The sequence below is a fragment of the Pan paniscus genome, chromosome 21 (assembly GCF_029289425.2).
Source record: "Pan paniscus chromosome 21, NHGRI_mPanPan1-v2.0_pri, whole genome shotgun sequence".
NCBI classification, from domain to species: Eukaryota; Metazoa; Chordata; class Mammalia; order Primates; family Hominidae; genus Pan; species Pan paniscus.
The window spans coordinates 18,343,954-18,360,076 of record NC_073270.2 but is presented as its reverse complement, the minus strand read 5'-3'; the positions used below and the strand labels follow the sequence as shown (position 1 = coordinate 18,360,076).

The 16,123-nt window shown below is 44.7% G+C and overlaps 1 protein-coding gene across 1 annotated transcript in view; it reads right to left on the bottom strand.

Moving 5' to 3' along the window:
• Window positions 1-16,123, bottom strand: part of PCSK2 (proprotein convertase subtilisin/kexin type 2) — a 256,293-nt gene that overhangs the window by 10,942 nt on the left and 229,228 nt on the right. Inside the window, exons 10-11 of the mRNA XM_003810593.3 lie at window positions 15,701-15,801; window positions 6,595-6,822 (exon numbers count right to left, since the gene is read on the bottom strand). Coding sequence (XP_003810641.1) covers window positions 6,595-6,822; window positions 15,701-15,801 — 329 coding nt within the window. The remainder of the gene's footprint in view (window positions 1-6,594; window positions 6,823-15,700; window positions 15,802-16,123) is intronic.

Below are 16,123 nucleotides of genomic sequence, written 5' to 3'. Positions count from 1 at the left end.
CCAGCACTATTGTAGGCACTAGGGTTACACCATGAATATGACAGACGAGGGCCCAGTCCACTGGGAGGCCCCAACTGAGTTAGTGCTGAAATATAGTGCTTTCCCATTTCTCTTCATTGAAAACACTGCATTGATCTTGCATAAAGTTCCTGGATAGTTGTGAGATGTTGGGATGATCACATCTCCGGACCTCAGATTCCTTACAGGGACTTGGATAACATTATTTCCAGTGTTCTCTCTGGCCTTAAATTCCACATGTATGCAGATTATGATGGAATGCTAAGCATATTCAGAAACTGGGAGATAAACTGCCGTTCATCTCAGCATACGCCTTCATTCCCTCTCTCTCCTTCTCTCCCGTGGTGCTCCCCTCCTGCCCTCTCTCATAATCATATGGTGCTTGATGATCATTAGAAGTCCGTCCGGCTTGTCCAGTGCAATCTCAGAAAATAAAGCCTGGTATTGACACGTAGCTTGACTAAGAGGGCCGCAGTACATTCCAAGCTAACTCTTCCCCTAAATACTGCAACGGTGCTGCCTTTTTGTTAATTGTAAATATTGCTTATATGCAAGTAAGTGTAGATATCGTGCCAGTTGCACTGCCTGTGAGGGACATTCCAGCCCCCACTCCCTGCTTGCAGAGTGTCTGTAAAGGCACAGACATCGTAAGTCTTTCTCCTTTTGCAATAAGGGAATGAGGTACCAGGCCCCAGGGCCTTGTGGAATGGATAAGGACATTGGAATTAAGGCCGTTTGCTTTATTTGTCTGATCCTGTTTTCTCACCTAAATTAAGACTAGGGATGCCAACCTCCTGTGATTAAATGAGATAGTGGAATAAAGTGCTATCCCAGTGACTTTCCGAGAGAAGTTCTTAGCAGCAGTTCTTACTAGCACCCTCCCAAGGCCGCCTTTAGGCTTCTAGGATGCTGCAATTGGATGTCGTGCTGGGGGAAGGCATGAGGCTATAAAATGGACCAGCAAGCCTTTCTTGCAGTCTCATCTTCTTGACACCCCTTCATAGAGTTTATGTTATTAAATCTCCACTTCCCATTCGGTTTGCACAATTCAGCATCCCTCCTGCTAAGATGTAACTACCGGATGTGCCTTAGACATGGCTGTCCAAGATGGTAGCCACTAGCCACATGTTGCTATTTAAATTTAAATTAATTAGAATGAAATAAAATGAAAACTCTTGTTTCTTAATCACGGTCATCCACTTTCTAGCACTCAATAGCCACAAGCTATTGTATTGGACAGTGCAGAACATTTTCACCACTGCAGAAAGTCACTGCACTTCCCAATTTCTCAAGAAATTATTCTGAACTCTAACAAGGGAAACAAACAGTTGTCAACGCCCATTTCATGTTGACTTTGGGTAAAGTTAGTTATGACGAGTAGGGTTTAGCCTTAAATCCCCCATTTGGACAGTGGTTCCCAGTCTTGTCTCTTTGTTCATTCCCAAAAGACACGGCAGACCTTGGCATTGTAGACCAGTGAAAAGGGCCTCTGGAATGCCAGTGATGGGGTTTGGGAGATGGGAGCACCCACTAGGTGGGTGTTTCAGAATCCCCAGGGGAATGTTTACTGAAACTCCCTCCCCCACCCAAGCCTCACATTCTCCAGGGGGAGTCACTGAGATACCTGAGAGCCCACCGTGAGGGGTCAAAGTTACTGGGCTCAGATCCCAGTTTGGCTGCTTAGTAGCTGGATGACATTTGGCATGCCCTTGACCTTTCCCAACCTCCTGTCATCAGTAATGGCACTGTGAGCTCACAGCAGGTCTGCTCTCACATACGGCCTAATGTAGGACCTGTATGCACGGGAGCTGATTAAGGTCAAGGTCATGTAGTGAAAAGAGCCTGGGGTTTGGGTTTAGATGGGCTTTGCTTCAAGTCCTGCTCTGCCCTTTGTGACTCTGAGCACATTTTTTTTTTTTTAATCCTTTCTGGATCTCAGCTTCCTTGTGTATAAAAAGTAATAATACTTTTTATTATTACTCCTGGGCTTACAAGGATTAAATACAGTAATGTAAATGGGCCTAGCATATACCACACCTAGTTGGTGTTTCTCCCTGACACCCAGTATGGGACCAGTTTGTTGTTAAGGCTGCAAAATATTCACCCCTGCTCCCACCTCGACTGTGTGAGTATAAGGCACACCCTCAACAATAGGGTGGCTGTAAAGCTTACGTGTAGGAAAGCACATAGCATGCAGTTGGCACTCAATAAAAGTGACTTCCAGTCTTACATTTACAGCCTCTGTGGCCTTGACTGTGTCAATCAACTTGTTTAGAACTCAGAGAAGTCTGTCTTGCCAAGAGGAGGGATACGGGAGTGAACAGAAATGATGTGTGGACACAGCAGCTTTGGAAAATGGTGAGGAACTGTGCAGAGTAGCTATTTTTATTATAGGACATTTGTAACATCACTTGGGACTTGGGCAGCTCTGTGTTTTTAGATTATTATAGGGCTTGGGCTGAAGCCTTATTTTTTCCATGTGGTGCTGATTAGAGTGAGGCCTTCTTAAATCATGGACTGTTTCATGGAAAAAAATACTCAGCTTGGCAGTAATCCACTTGGTGCCACTTTCTAGGGGTTCAGTGAGTAAACAATGAGGATGCTCACTCATGGGAAGATGCTTGTCCATGGGAGGATGCTGGCCCGTGGGAGGATGCTGACCTATGGTGGGCTGCCCATCTACGAGAGGACACTGGCCCGTGGAGGAGCTGACCTATGGTAGGCTGCCCGTCTATAGCAGGATGCTGGCCCGTGGGAGGATGCTGACCTATGGTGGGCTGCCTGTCTACAGCAGGACACTGGCCCGTGGAGGGTGCTGACCTATGGTGGGCTGCCCGTCTACAGGAGGACACTGGCCCATGGGAGGATGCTCACCTATAGTGAGCTACCCTTCTACGGGAGGACACTGGCCCGTGGAGGAGCTGACCTATGGTAGGCTGCCCGTCTACAGCAGGATGCTGGCCCGTGGGAGGATGCTGGCCTATGGTGGGCTGCCCGTCTACAGCAGGACGCTGGCCCGTGGGAGGATGCTGACCTATGGTAGGCTGCCCGTCTACAGCAGGATGCTGGCCCGTGGGAGGATGCTGGCCTATGGTGGGCTGCCCGTCTACAGCAGGATGCTGGCCCGTGGGAGGATGCTGACCTATGGTAGGCTGCCCGTCTACAGCAGGATGCTGGCCCGTGGGAGGATGCTGGCCTATGGTGGGCTGCCCGTCTACGGCAGGATGCTGGCCTGTGGAATGATGCTGGCCTATGGTGGGCTGCCCGCCTACAACAGGATGCTGGCCTGTGGGAGGATGCTGACCTATGGTAGGCTGCCCGTCTACAGCAGGATGCTGGCCCGTGGGAGGATGCTGGCCTATGGTGGGCTGCCCGTCTACAGCAGGATGCTGGCCCGTGGGAGGATGCTGACCTATGGTAGGCTGCCCGTCTACAGCAGGATGCTGGCCCGTGGGAGGATGCTGGCCTATGGTAGGATGCTGACCTATGGTAGGCTGCCCGTCTACGGCAGGATGCTGGCCTGTGGAATGATGCTGGCCTATGGTGGGCTGCCCGTCTACGGCAGGACGCTGGCCTGTGGTAGGATGCTGACCTATGGTAGGCTGCCCGTCTACGGCAGGATGCTGGCCTGTGGAATGATGCTGGCCTATGGTGGGCTGCCCGTCTACGGCAGGACGCTGGCCTGTGGTAGGATGCTGACCTATGGTAGGCTGCCCGTCTACGGCAGGATGCTGGCCTGTGGAATGATGCTGGCCTATGGTGGGCTGCCCGTCTACGGCAGGACGCTGGCCTGTGGTAGGATGCTGACCTATGGTAGGCTGCCCGTCTACGGCAGGATGCTGGCCTGTGGAATGATGCTGGCCTATGGTAGGCTGCCCGTCTACGGCAGGACGCTGGCCTGTGGAATGATGCTGACCTATGGTTGGCTGCTCGTCTACAGCAGGACGCTGGCCCATGGGAAGATGCTGACCTATGGTGGGCTGCCCGTCTACAGCAGGACCCTGGCCTGTGGAATGATGCTGACCTATGGTGGGCTGCCCATCTACGGGAGGACACTGGCCCGTGGGAGGATGCTCACCTATGGTAGGCTGCCCATCTATGGCAGGCTGCTGGCCCATGGGAGGATGGGCATCCCAGGGCACATGCTTGTCCATTGGAGGATATTTTAGGCTGAGAGGATACATGATTTGGAATTTGCATAAAAATCAGACAATTATTTCACCAAAAATTCTAGGAGATTACTGTCTTTTGATTCTACAGGTGTAAGCTAGAAGTGTTCACATCCAGTCTTGGATGAGAAGGAGAGGCAATGTTACATATATTAAGTGCCTACTGTGTGCCTGCTGTAGACTTGTGTGTTGCTAAAGTCTCCCAGCAGCCTGCGGAGGAAAAACATTAGCTCCGTTTTACTGGTGAGGAAAGAGAAAAAAATCTCTTATTTTGGGGCCCATTTGGATAGAATTCAGGGGGTCTAATAATTTCAATGGAAAAAATCCCACATCTTAATTTTCACTAGATTATAACAGAAACTTTTCTTCTCTTTCGATTATGAATGCAGGCCACAAAGCAGAGTGGCATTAGCTCCTCCTCGGACTTTGTCAAAGAGCTGGCAGATTTTCGTGTCCCACCACAGCCACTGCATGGATCCTGCAGCAGCAATTAGTCATCACTGCTGCTCTGAAATTATTGTGGCCATTAGACTTGCCACTAGAGCTTTTTACTTAATGTGCTGACAAGGGGACATATATTTCAGCATGAATTTATTTTCTAATTGGTTTCAACATAATTGGTTTCCTTTGCAATCCAGTGCATTTTATCTAATGAATTTGGAAAACATTAGACTGATGGGGCCCATAGACGTCACCATGCTGTCAAAGGGAGACAGGGCACAAAGGTTGAGAATTGCTAAAGCAGAGGGTCAGAAATGTCAAAAGTATTGTCTAAGTTGGTGAAGTCAAGATTGGAATTCAGGTCTGGGTAACTGAGTAGAAGAGATGCAGCAAGTCTAGGACCAATGAAGAGTGGCGAGGAGGATAAAGTCTGAGAGGGGTTGGACTCTGGCCAGGCTCGATGGTCCTCGGAAATATGACCCTGGCAGGGAATGAATTTTACCACCATTTAAATGATGTAAGCCACGGAGGTGTATTCTCAAGGTAGAATGAGAATGAATGAGCTACGACTACACATGGTGACCTGGACGAATCTCACAAGCCTCATGCTGAGAAAAAGAAACTGGACACAGTCCAGTCTGAAAACTGGTGAAACGAATCTACAGAGAGAGAAGCAAAAACAAAGGGTGCCTGTGGAGCGTGTGGACGAGCTGGAAGCAGGTATGACGAATCTTCCTGGGTTGATGGAATGCCTCATCTCTTGATTCAGTGGTAGTTACCAGGGTGTATACATTTATCAACACTCAAATGATACACTTAAGTTCTGTGTATTTGATGACATGTAAATAATACCTCAGTGATAATAATAAAAATTACTATCTCCATTTTACTAATGCATCAAGGAGGACAGAGAGAAATTAAGAAGTATCCTTACTGACCAATCCACTTGCCAAGGTGGGGCAGTTGGAAGGGAAGTGGGTGCAGTTGACTAACGCTGTGGTTTCTGTGTAGGGAACCCCATACACAAATCCCTCCAAGTGGCAAAATCCACCTCACTCAGAGGAAAATCAAGTCCTTAGATTGTCCCACAGGTAGAATGAATAAACGAATTGTGTTATAGTCATAGACTGGAACACTCTTCAGCAATGAGAAAAGCTATAAGTACACATTAAACATGACTGGATCTCACAAACATAACTCCAAGCGAAATAATCTAGTTGTAAAACAGGACATAGTGTATGATTCTAGTAAGTATGGAACAGGCAAGTTAAGCTATGGAGTTAGAAGTAAGAATACGGCTACGCTGGCATGGGGATGTTAATGGCAGTGGTCACGGCGGGGGGCCTTTGGGGATGTTAGTCATGTTCTCCTTATTGAGCTGGGTGATGTTTATAGTGGTTGATTTGTGCCCTTAGAAATAATGGCATACATCACTGAAACAGTTAAGGCTCACAACCAAAAGCAGGGGTTCTGTGTTCTATGTAAATGGTGCCTCCTGGATTTATGCAAACCTGCAGCTCTGCTTGGAAACTGGTTGTCCCTGAGTCAAATCCAGGCCGAGGATTGTGGCTCACACCTGTAATCCCAGTACTTTGGGAGGCCAGGGCAGAAGGATCACTTGAACCCAGGAGTTTGAGACCAGCTTGGACAACATAGTGAGGCTTTGTCTCTACAAAAAATAAAAAAAAATTAGCAGGGTGTGGTGGCGCATGCCTGTGGCCCTAGCTACTTGGAAGTCTGAGGCAGGAGGATTATTGAGACCAGAAGTTCAAGGCTGCAGTGAGCTGTGATCACGCCACTGCACTCCAGCCTGGGTGACAAAGTGAGGCCCTGTCTCAAAAAAACAAACAAACAAAAAATACAGTTGACCCAAACATGAAGAGGGAATGTGATATTATGCCAATGCCATGGAGCCATCTCAGGGGCACTTTCCACATGCAGCAGAGGGACCACTACCCCCACTTACTCAGGGTCCTGCACGGAGCCTCCCACACAGTGGAATCTCTCAGGCACGGTTTTCCAGTCTTTAGCCATTTTCACCATGGCACCTGCATCAAGGACCCCGTAGCCAAAGAGGTGATTAAATTCCAGGCCGACCCCATTGCGCCGCCACTGATGGACCTCGTCGTGAAGCTGGTTCCGTTTGGAGGTGAGCACAGTCAGATGCTGCATGTCCCGCCAGGTCAGACCCAGGCTGGATACAGGAAGCAGAGAGCAAGAGGGCAAGGGCAAAAGGCAGGGTGAGAGAGGGAGAGAGGCACAATGATTAAGAGAAATATTACTCAGGACACAGACCTCTCGTAAGATTTTGGAATCTCTGTGAACTCTCAAATTCAAGGGAGGGTGTCCAGACACTATTCAAAACCACTATATAAGTCAATTAAAGAAATCTTCTTGCTTTTCTTACTTACATAAATTGATTTCAAAAGTCTATTCTAACACACACACCGGAATGGCTAAAATGAAAAAGACTGACAATGTTAAGTGTTGAATATGTGGAGCAACTGGAACACATGTACTTTGTGGATGAGCGTGCAAGTAATTCCAACTAAACTGGAAAACTGTTTGGCTGTATCTTCTAAAGTTAAGCTTAAGCTATGGCCTGGAAATTCTTTTCCTAGGCATATACCTGACCAAATGTGTACATATTCACCAGACCTGTGTACTAGAATGCTCCTAGCCCCAAACTGTGAAACCCCTACATGCCATCCAAAAAATAGGGAGTAAACTAATTGAGGTGTAACTTATAGAATGTGGGGTACTATACAGCAGTGAGAATGAATGAACTCCAGGTACTCTGAACAACGTGGAAAAATCTCACAAATACCATGTTGGCCTAAAGAAACCAGGCAGAAAAGAGACCATAAAGTATGATTCCATCTGTTTAAAATATAAAAACAAGAATGACTAATCTATGCTGTTGGAGGTCATATTAGTGGTCAGTCTCGTGGGGCAGTGACTGGAAGGGGATACAGGGAGCTTCTGAGTGCTGGTCTTGCTGTCCCTTCATCTGGGAACTGGCATGTGGGTGTGTTCCATTTTTGAAAAGGAGGGTACCAGTTCTTCAAGGGTAGAGAAATTATATTCAGCATATTTATATCCTTAGTGTCCAGGATGGTCCTTGGCACATTGTTTGTTCAGTGAATAAACTAGTCTTCTTGTAAATGTTATTGTTTTTGGAAATTAGTGTCTATTACTACACATTGTCTATGTTTTTCAAATTGCAAATCATGATTTGTTTTTGGGCCAGGTTATCGCACAGGTTGTCGGGACTGCACATGAAAATTTTCTCCTAGGGGCATTGAAAATCTCATGGCTAGGGCCTCATCCCAGACCAAGTAAATCAGAATCTCTGGGAGTGAGACCCAGGCATTGGAAACTGTTAAAACTTCTCAGACCATTCCAACAGACAGCCAATGTTGAGAACCAGTGATTTAATGGTTGGTGTTATTATTTTAAAAAATGAACGGAACAGAATAGAAAAGCAGTATGCCCTGCACATAATACAGGAAGCTATTTTTTCATGAAATACTTGGAGGGTAGCTGTGTGTGTGTGCTGAGCTGCAGTGCAAAATTTATTACTCACCGAGGATTCTGGTCAAAAAGTTGGCAAAACCTTGCACTACAGTTCTCTTCAGAAGTCAAACAATTCAAAGGACCAGGAGCAACATAACTCATTTGATAAAATTTCAACATATGCAAAGTTCATTGGTTGGAAGATCTGAATCAGAACCAAGAGTTCAAATGATCCATGTGCTCTTGAATGCAGACCTTCTTCTATTAAGAAGCAAGTTCCACACTTGGACACAGGAAGGGGAACATCACACACCGGGGCCTGTCATGTGTGTGTGTGTGGGGTGGGGGGATGGGGGAGGGATAGCATTAGGAGAAATACCTCATGTAAAGGATGAGTTAATGGGTGCAGCAAACCAACATGGCACATGTATACATACATAACAAACCTGCACATTGTGCACATGTACCCTAGAACTTAAAAGTATAATTAAAAAAAAAAAAGAAAAAAAGAAAAGAAGCAAGTTCCAAGGAAGGTCAATGCTTATTTGAGGAGATTCAGAACATGTCTTGGACATATGGTGTAAAATGATGTAAGTGGTGTAAAATGGTGTAAATGATGTAAAATGGTGTAAAAGTTCCTTAAGTTGATTATGGCTAAAAACTGAGTGTTTTGCTGGAAGGGGATTCTGAGTTTATTAATCTCAGAAGTGTTGACAAATGAGGATCTAAATGACCAGAGGGCTGGCTAGCAGGTTTCTCATTTCTCATCTTTGCCATGAAAATGGGCTGTACTTCTGATGCCTGGAGAAGGGCTCCCTTAAATGTTTCTCTGCAGATTTATTCTCATGGGGTGCATTTTAGAAAGAGAGAGAGTGTGAGAGAGAGAGAAATAATGTTTCAGAACAAGGAACTTTTCACTTTTGAGATAAACCACAGCATAGTTCACTCTCCAGTGTAACTGAGTCTATGACACTGTTTGACCTGCTATTTGCATATGTCTGAAGAGTAAAACCAGGTTCCTTCTAGTATCCCTTCTGAACGATTTAGGAATTGACAGACTACAATATTCTGTAAAGTAGGTATTTATCTCATCAACCTGCTTTAATTGTACCATAGCAGCCCAAGAATTACAGGTGATAGTTATTAAATAATTAAAAAATAAATTTATGGAGTATCTGCGATATACAGGTCACTGTTTTGGAGACTGTAGGACAAGAAATGTGACATGTTCTTCCCTGTTCTCAAATGTTTTATATGAGTCGGGAAAATAAGATGCAGATATATGAGAAGGTACTGCGCAATGAAGTGATTGTATGGATGTCTGTTGAGTGTCTAGCACATTCAGGCATCGTGCTAACTCTGGGCATGTCAGACGGATGTCCCTGTCCCCACAAGCTGATAGCCTAGGGGGACAGAGGGACAACTCAGTATTGAAAATGTGAGGGCTGTCATGATGGGGGAGCTCAGGGTGCTGAGGGAGGCATCAGTGGAGCCCCTGTGTTATCCTAGTCAGGAGTTCTCACTGTGATCCTCAATCCCCTTGTGTCAGGACCATTAGTGACATATGTGAATTTCCACCTCTCCTGAATCAGCATCTTGGAGATTGTGGGCCTGAGAATTTTCATTTAATCCAAATGATTCTTCTGTACAGTGATGTTTGAGAACATTGGTAGTCTGGGACAGTGGTTCTCAACCTTGTCTGCACATTGGAATCACCTGGGGATGGTTAAAAAAATGATGTCCAGGCTCAGAGGTTTTGATTCCATGGATTCCTCCAAACATTTAGTATTTTCAGTATGCAGCAAACCTCGTTCAGGGGAGAGCTTCCTAACTTCCTGGACGGCACTTGTGGGGGTGCTGGTGAAAAATAGAGCTTTCCAGGGGCTCCCCTGGGGATTCTGATTCTATGGATCTCCAGTGGGCTTAGGGTATCTGTGTTTTTAACAAGCACTCCAGGATTCTGATCATCAGGAAATCTGAGAAACTTGGGTCCAGGGGTCAGCAAGCATCTCTTAGGAAGTGGCTGACCAGGAGACTGACTTTTTGTTTAATGTTTAATTTTTAATTTTTGTGGGTACACAGTAGGTGTATATATTTATGGGGTACATGAGATATTTGGATACAGGTATGCAATGCATAATAATCACATCAGGGTAAATGGGGTATCCATCACCTCAAGCATTTATCCTTTGTAGGAACCTGACTTCTAACAGAATGGATTGTTTTTCTCGTGTGCAAGGCTGTTCCCTCACCATTCTCTTTCAGAGCATAGTACTTCTATTTACAGCATCAAGTTCCCCTGAACCCAATTAACATTTTCCTCCTAATGATCAAGGCAGCAAAAGTAATTTAAAGTCAGCACATGCATCTTTAGAGAAATTGAAAATGGAAATGTTTTAAAGATGATGCTGTAGTCTTAAGGTTGGAGGAATCACTTCTCCTAACATCTGGTAAATTCTAGAAGTCAACAGGAGAATTTTAATCCCTTTACTTGTTGGATCCGATCTTTAGCTGACAATGTAAACTGTGTGACCTGGAGCAAGTTGTTTCACTTCTCTGGGTCTTGTTCTCTTCATCATAAGAGATGTTTGGAGTCGTAAAAGATCCATTCATTTTCTTTCATTTTTAAAATTCTGAGTCTATCCTCTAAATTTTGATAGGATTAAAAAATAATTTCAAAGGTTGGATTATTTCCAGTCTGAGAAAAATAATGCATTTGTGAGTCAAGCTGGTATTTTCTCCATAGCCTTTGTTTGCTCACGTCCTATGAGGATGTGAGAGGAAATTCAGTTTTCATGACTCCCTGGTGTAGTTGTGGTGTGGAAAATCTCATCTCCAAGAAAGTGAAACCTGATTTTGTGCATCATGTTTGAGGAAGAGCTAACTCATTCACTGCAGCCCATTGCCATGGCAGGATGAGTGGTGAGCCCCACAGGCAAGACAGTGGCAGGGCCTTTTCTGTGTTCCACAGAGAGCCCAGTGGAACAGGCATCCTAATGCTTAAAGCCAACTGTGTGAACTTGGATAAGTTACTTCAACAATTCGAGCTCTAGCCTTTACATCTTTAAAATGGGCATAAGGCCTTATAGGTTTGTTGCAGGATGTAAATGTAAATTATGTATGTAAAGTACCTAGCACAGTGCTGGACACTGAATAAAAAGACTTTATTATTATTAATGATAACATATATCATATATATCAGAAGTTAAAGTAAGTTAGATTACTATTTCCTAAGTATTGACCACAATATTTAAAAGTATGTAAATGAACGTTTTTCAGCTTTAAGGCATATTCAACCTTAAAAATCACCAGACATCCAATTAAAATATTAACTTCCCTAAAAAAACAATATTTCAGAAGCAGAGCTAAAATATTCCAGGAAGTCATTGGAACCTTATTGATGATCTAACTTGCTACCTTTTGTTGATAAGACAATAGAGATCCAGAGATGAGTGATTGTCCACTTAGATGTCAGAAGACATTAGCAGTTGTATTTCCCTCCATATCTATCTTTTCTCCTTCCTTATTAAGAAAACTTCAGTTTTATTCAGAACAGCAATGCATTCAGCTATAAAATTACATTTCCCAGCCTCCCTTGAAGTGTGGCAGTGGTCATGTGACAGTTTTAGCCAATGAGAAATAAGCAGAAGCCACTGGGTGGGGCTCCTTGGAAAACCCCTTCAACATGGCTGACTCAGCTGGTTTCTTTGTTTCTTTTCTTTCTTTCTTTCTTTTTTTTATTTTTCTCTTTCTTTCTCTCTCTCCTTCTCTCTCTCTCTTTTATTTGTTTATTTATTTATTTTTTTGCCCTTTGTGCTTCTCCTTTTCCTGCCTGAAATGTAAACATGGTGGCTGGAGTTCCAGCACATCTAGAGAACATGAAAGTGGCAGAGCAAAGGAGCAGAAAGCTAGAAAGAGCTGGATTCCCTGATTCACAATGGTACCCTGGTACCCTAAACCAGCCCTGGGTTCCTTATCTCTGTATTTTCTTTCACATGACAGAAAAATAAACCCTTGTCTCTGTTATTATTTGGATTCATTGTTTCATGCAGAAACATTAAGTCTTGACTGAATACCAACACCTAATCAGAGGCAGAAGCCAGCTACCCACACTCTGCACCCAGAGTCATAGATTCACAGAGCTATTGCCTTATTGATCATCCTCACACCCTAGTCCACAGATCAGCGACAGGCTGGCAGCTTAAGTATTCCCGGGGAACAGGCATTGAAAAGTCAGGTTCCTGGGCCACCCATCCCTAGGGATTTGTATTCTATGAGGCTTGGGTGGGGCTTGGGAATGTATTTTTTAAAAAACTTTACCCAGTGTGCTCAATTTCACTAGCTATGAGGGAAGTGCAAATTAAAACTACAATGTGACTCCACTGCACATCCGTAAGAATGCTAAAATATAGAAGACTAATAATACCACATTTTGGCAAGGATGTGGGGCAACTGTAATTCTCATATACTGCTCAAGGTAGGGTCAATGGGTACACCCACTTCGGGAAACTATTTGACGGTATCTACTAGAATTGCACATACGTATATTAATGACCCAACATTTTGACTCCCTAGTAGATGCTCAACAGAAATGTATCTGTATGTTCACCAAAAGGCATGTACAAGAATGTTCCTAACAATATCACTCATAGTAGCCCCAAATGGAAACAATCCAAATATCCATTTATACAATGGAGTGATATTCAACAATGAGAATGAATGACCTATAACTACATACAGGAACATGGAGGAATCTCTTGCTCTGCTGAGCAACAGGGCACATAAATCGTCTGTTTCTTGATTTGGGTGCTGGCTACATGGGTCTGTTCATTTAGTTAAAATGTCATGGAGCCACACCTAATGAATTTCTTTCTATATACTATACTCGCTAAAGAGTTTACATTAAAAATCCATCCCCTGGAAGGTCAGTTTTGGAAATGTTGTTCCAGTCCAGCATGTGGACCACTTTACTCCAGATGATTTTCTTGAGTCAAAAACTGATCTTCTTATGACATCTACCCCTCGAACCTAGCTCACCCTCTAGGACCACAGAGAAAGCACCAGGTCATATGAGAGAAACCTAAATATTCGAAGGTGGCAGTCATCCCCCACTAAAATTCTTTGAAATTTCTCTGATATTGGTGATACTGGGAGATGGGAGCAATATTTCCTGTGACTCAAGTAGGCATTTTCAAGCATTAGGCAGAAAAGTACATTATGATATTAAACTACAAAGTGACAACTGGTTAGGAGAGAGAGATGGTTTTCTTTTTCTCCCCTACAGTCATGACGGGGGAAGTGTTGTTCTCTCTCTTTCAAGGTCCTGATGGACATACATTTAGATAATTTGTTGTTATGCATGAGCACTTCCTGTAACCTTATCTCAAGATAAGAGAGAGATGAGCTGTGGGACTGCTCTGTGGAGGCCCTATTCCTCAGCCCTCTGGGCTCTCATTTGGAGTATCTCATCCTGACCAATGGTTTTCACTTTTGGCTATTGGAGCCGCTTTGCCTAAAGCTAGAGATGCCTTGGAGTTTACTTCTCCAGAGTAGCTCTTAGCCGATGACTGACTCATATAAGAATATGACAGTCCTGCTTCCTTGCCTGGAGGTAGAACAAACTCTGAGGCCTAATTGACACTCGGGATTAGACTGAGGCCAGAACTTTTGAAGTTGAACCTTTGCTTGGATTCTTCCCCATCCCTAACTTGTTTCCCCTACTCCCTTACTGCCTTTCCTGGGATCCCTTCCTTAATAAATCACTTGCACCAAAATCTCATCTCAGGGTCTGCTTCCAACCTCAGAAAGTTGGTATTTTGAAGAATTTTAGGACCGGCTCCCGTGATGGACTTACCCACAAGCTGCCAGGTGTTATATTTTTTTCCTCTTTATGCCAGCAGGGAATATTAAGTTCATGATCATTGCTTCAAAACAAAGCATGCCTGAATGGTGACTGCATTCTTTTCTGTAGGATGTCTGGACGTATGTGCTAAAAGAATGGTGACTAATCAAGGCAGAGCCATGAATCTCTAGGAGTCCAGCAGCCTCACTCCTCCACTTTGATTTATTTAGGTCTTCCATTTGTGTGCCTATGGATCTAGGCATAGGCATAGGATTTTGTTTGTCAAAAATCCAGAAGACTGGGAGTCAAGTCCTGACCTCTGAGGTTGAAAGGGCAACCAGAAACCCTTCTCGCTTTTGGAGCACTCCTGTTCCCTGGCTCTGCGCAGCTCAGCTACAGGCAGCAGGCTCTGCTAATTGTCTCCTTGCGGATGCAGTGAGCAAGGCTAGCTCAGGCTCCAGGGCCCACTCAGACCCTGAGATGAACAGTTTTATCTTCAGGAAATATACATTGGATATGAGTAAATTTTGTTTTCTGTGCTTGATAGGGCAGAGGTCTCTGTGCCTAATAGTTGAGCTTTGACCAGTGTCTTGGCATCATACATTTTCTACCTGAATTTTGTTAGAAGAATCAAAGTTTAGACTTGTCCAAAGGGAGGAGTCACTCTCAATTTGGGGTCTTATCTGTAAAGGGAGGATAATTATGCCTTTTCTTGTGAAGGTAGAGGGTTGAACTAGGTAATCTGTTGAAGCCCCTTTCTATTCTAGGAACCAACTCCTGCCTCCTTTGCAAATCAGAAAATGCACTGCATATGTGGAGAGAGACAAGCAGGGCTGCCTAGAGATTGACGCTGGGAGCCCTGGTTGCCTAGCAACTCTGCTCTCCTTCCCCAGGAGACTGAATCCAACTTCTCACAAGTTGCTGGGAACTGCATTCTCTGACAATTCTCTACACAGCCGGCACTTACACTAACACTATGTGTGTGGTGTCTGAAGCCCATGTGTTCATTCTGTGGACATAAGGCCAGCCCCAGGTATCATTAAAAGAAAGCAGAGTAGCAGGTGGGCAGGTACCTCCACTGCTACTCAAATCCAAGGTGTGTTCAGCAGTAGCAATATGTGGCCTCTCCATAGGATGGTGAGGACATAGGAGATGGTCTCCTCTTACCTTCAGCTTGGAAGGTTTCCCAGGAAAGCCCATATCTTGGTCTACACTGCATGACTTTGCCTATCTTGTTTCAGTGTTAAAAAGTGAATCCACTTCACAAATTAACAAATCTTGAGTGGGACCACTTTGTTTGCCACATGTTCTGAAACACCAGCTTGGCAATTTGATTTGTCTTCAAGTAGCTGATTGTGAATATCACTGGAGTAGAAGAGCCCAGGGATACACAGAGGATAGAGGGGTAAATTTGATGAAGAAAGAAATATCTCTGTGCCTTCACTGGGTATCTGAGTAAGTTGCTAATACGTGCTGCTGGGTGTTGTGCGCTCCCAGGAATGTGGTTTTATGGTGTGTGTGTGTGTGTATGCACACACACGTGTGCTGGTGGGCACATGGGCCACTTAGAAATGCCCAGCAGAGTTCATTGGCCCTGACTATTCATGGCCTCTCACATCCACTTTTCCCTCCATGGACACCTGGCATGTGGGCAGAGAGACACGTGTTAGTCCACCCTGCAGAGCTGGCCCTGGACCCAGAGCTATGAACATACTTAGCCTCCAGAGCCAGTGCAAACACGCCAGCTGCCTCGGGGGCAGCTGCAGATGTCCCAGAATGCCTCAGAGTGCAGTTGCCGTACAAATCTGTGGTTGCCTGGAAGGGAAGATAATGAGTAATGAGTGAATAAATCACGCTATTTTGAACCCCCGCACAATGTGGAGCAGGGGATTATCTACTCCTTTTATTTATTTATTTATTTATTTATTTATTTATTTATTTATTTATTGAGACAGCCTCACTCTGTTGCCCAGGCTGGAGTGCAGTGGCATGATCTCGGCTCATGGCAACCTCCGCCTCCCAGGTTCAAGCGATTCTCCTGCCTCAGCCTCCTGAATTAGCTGGGATTACAGGCACGTGCCACCATGCCTGGCTAATTTTTGTAATTTTAGTAGAGACAGGGTTTCGCCATGTTGAC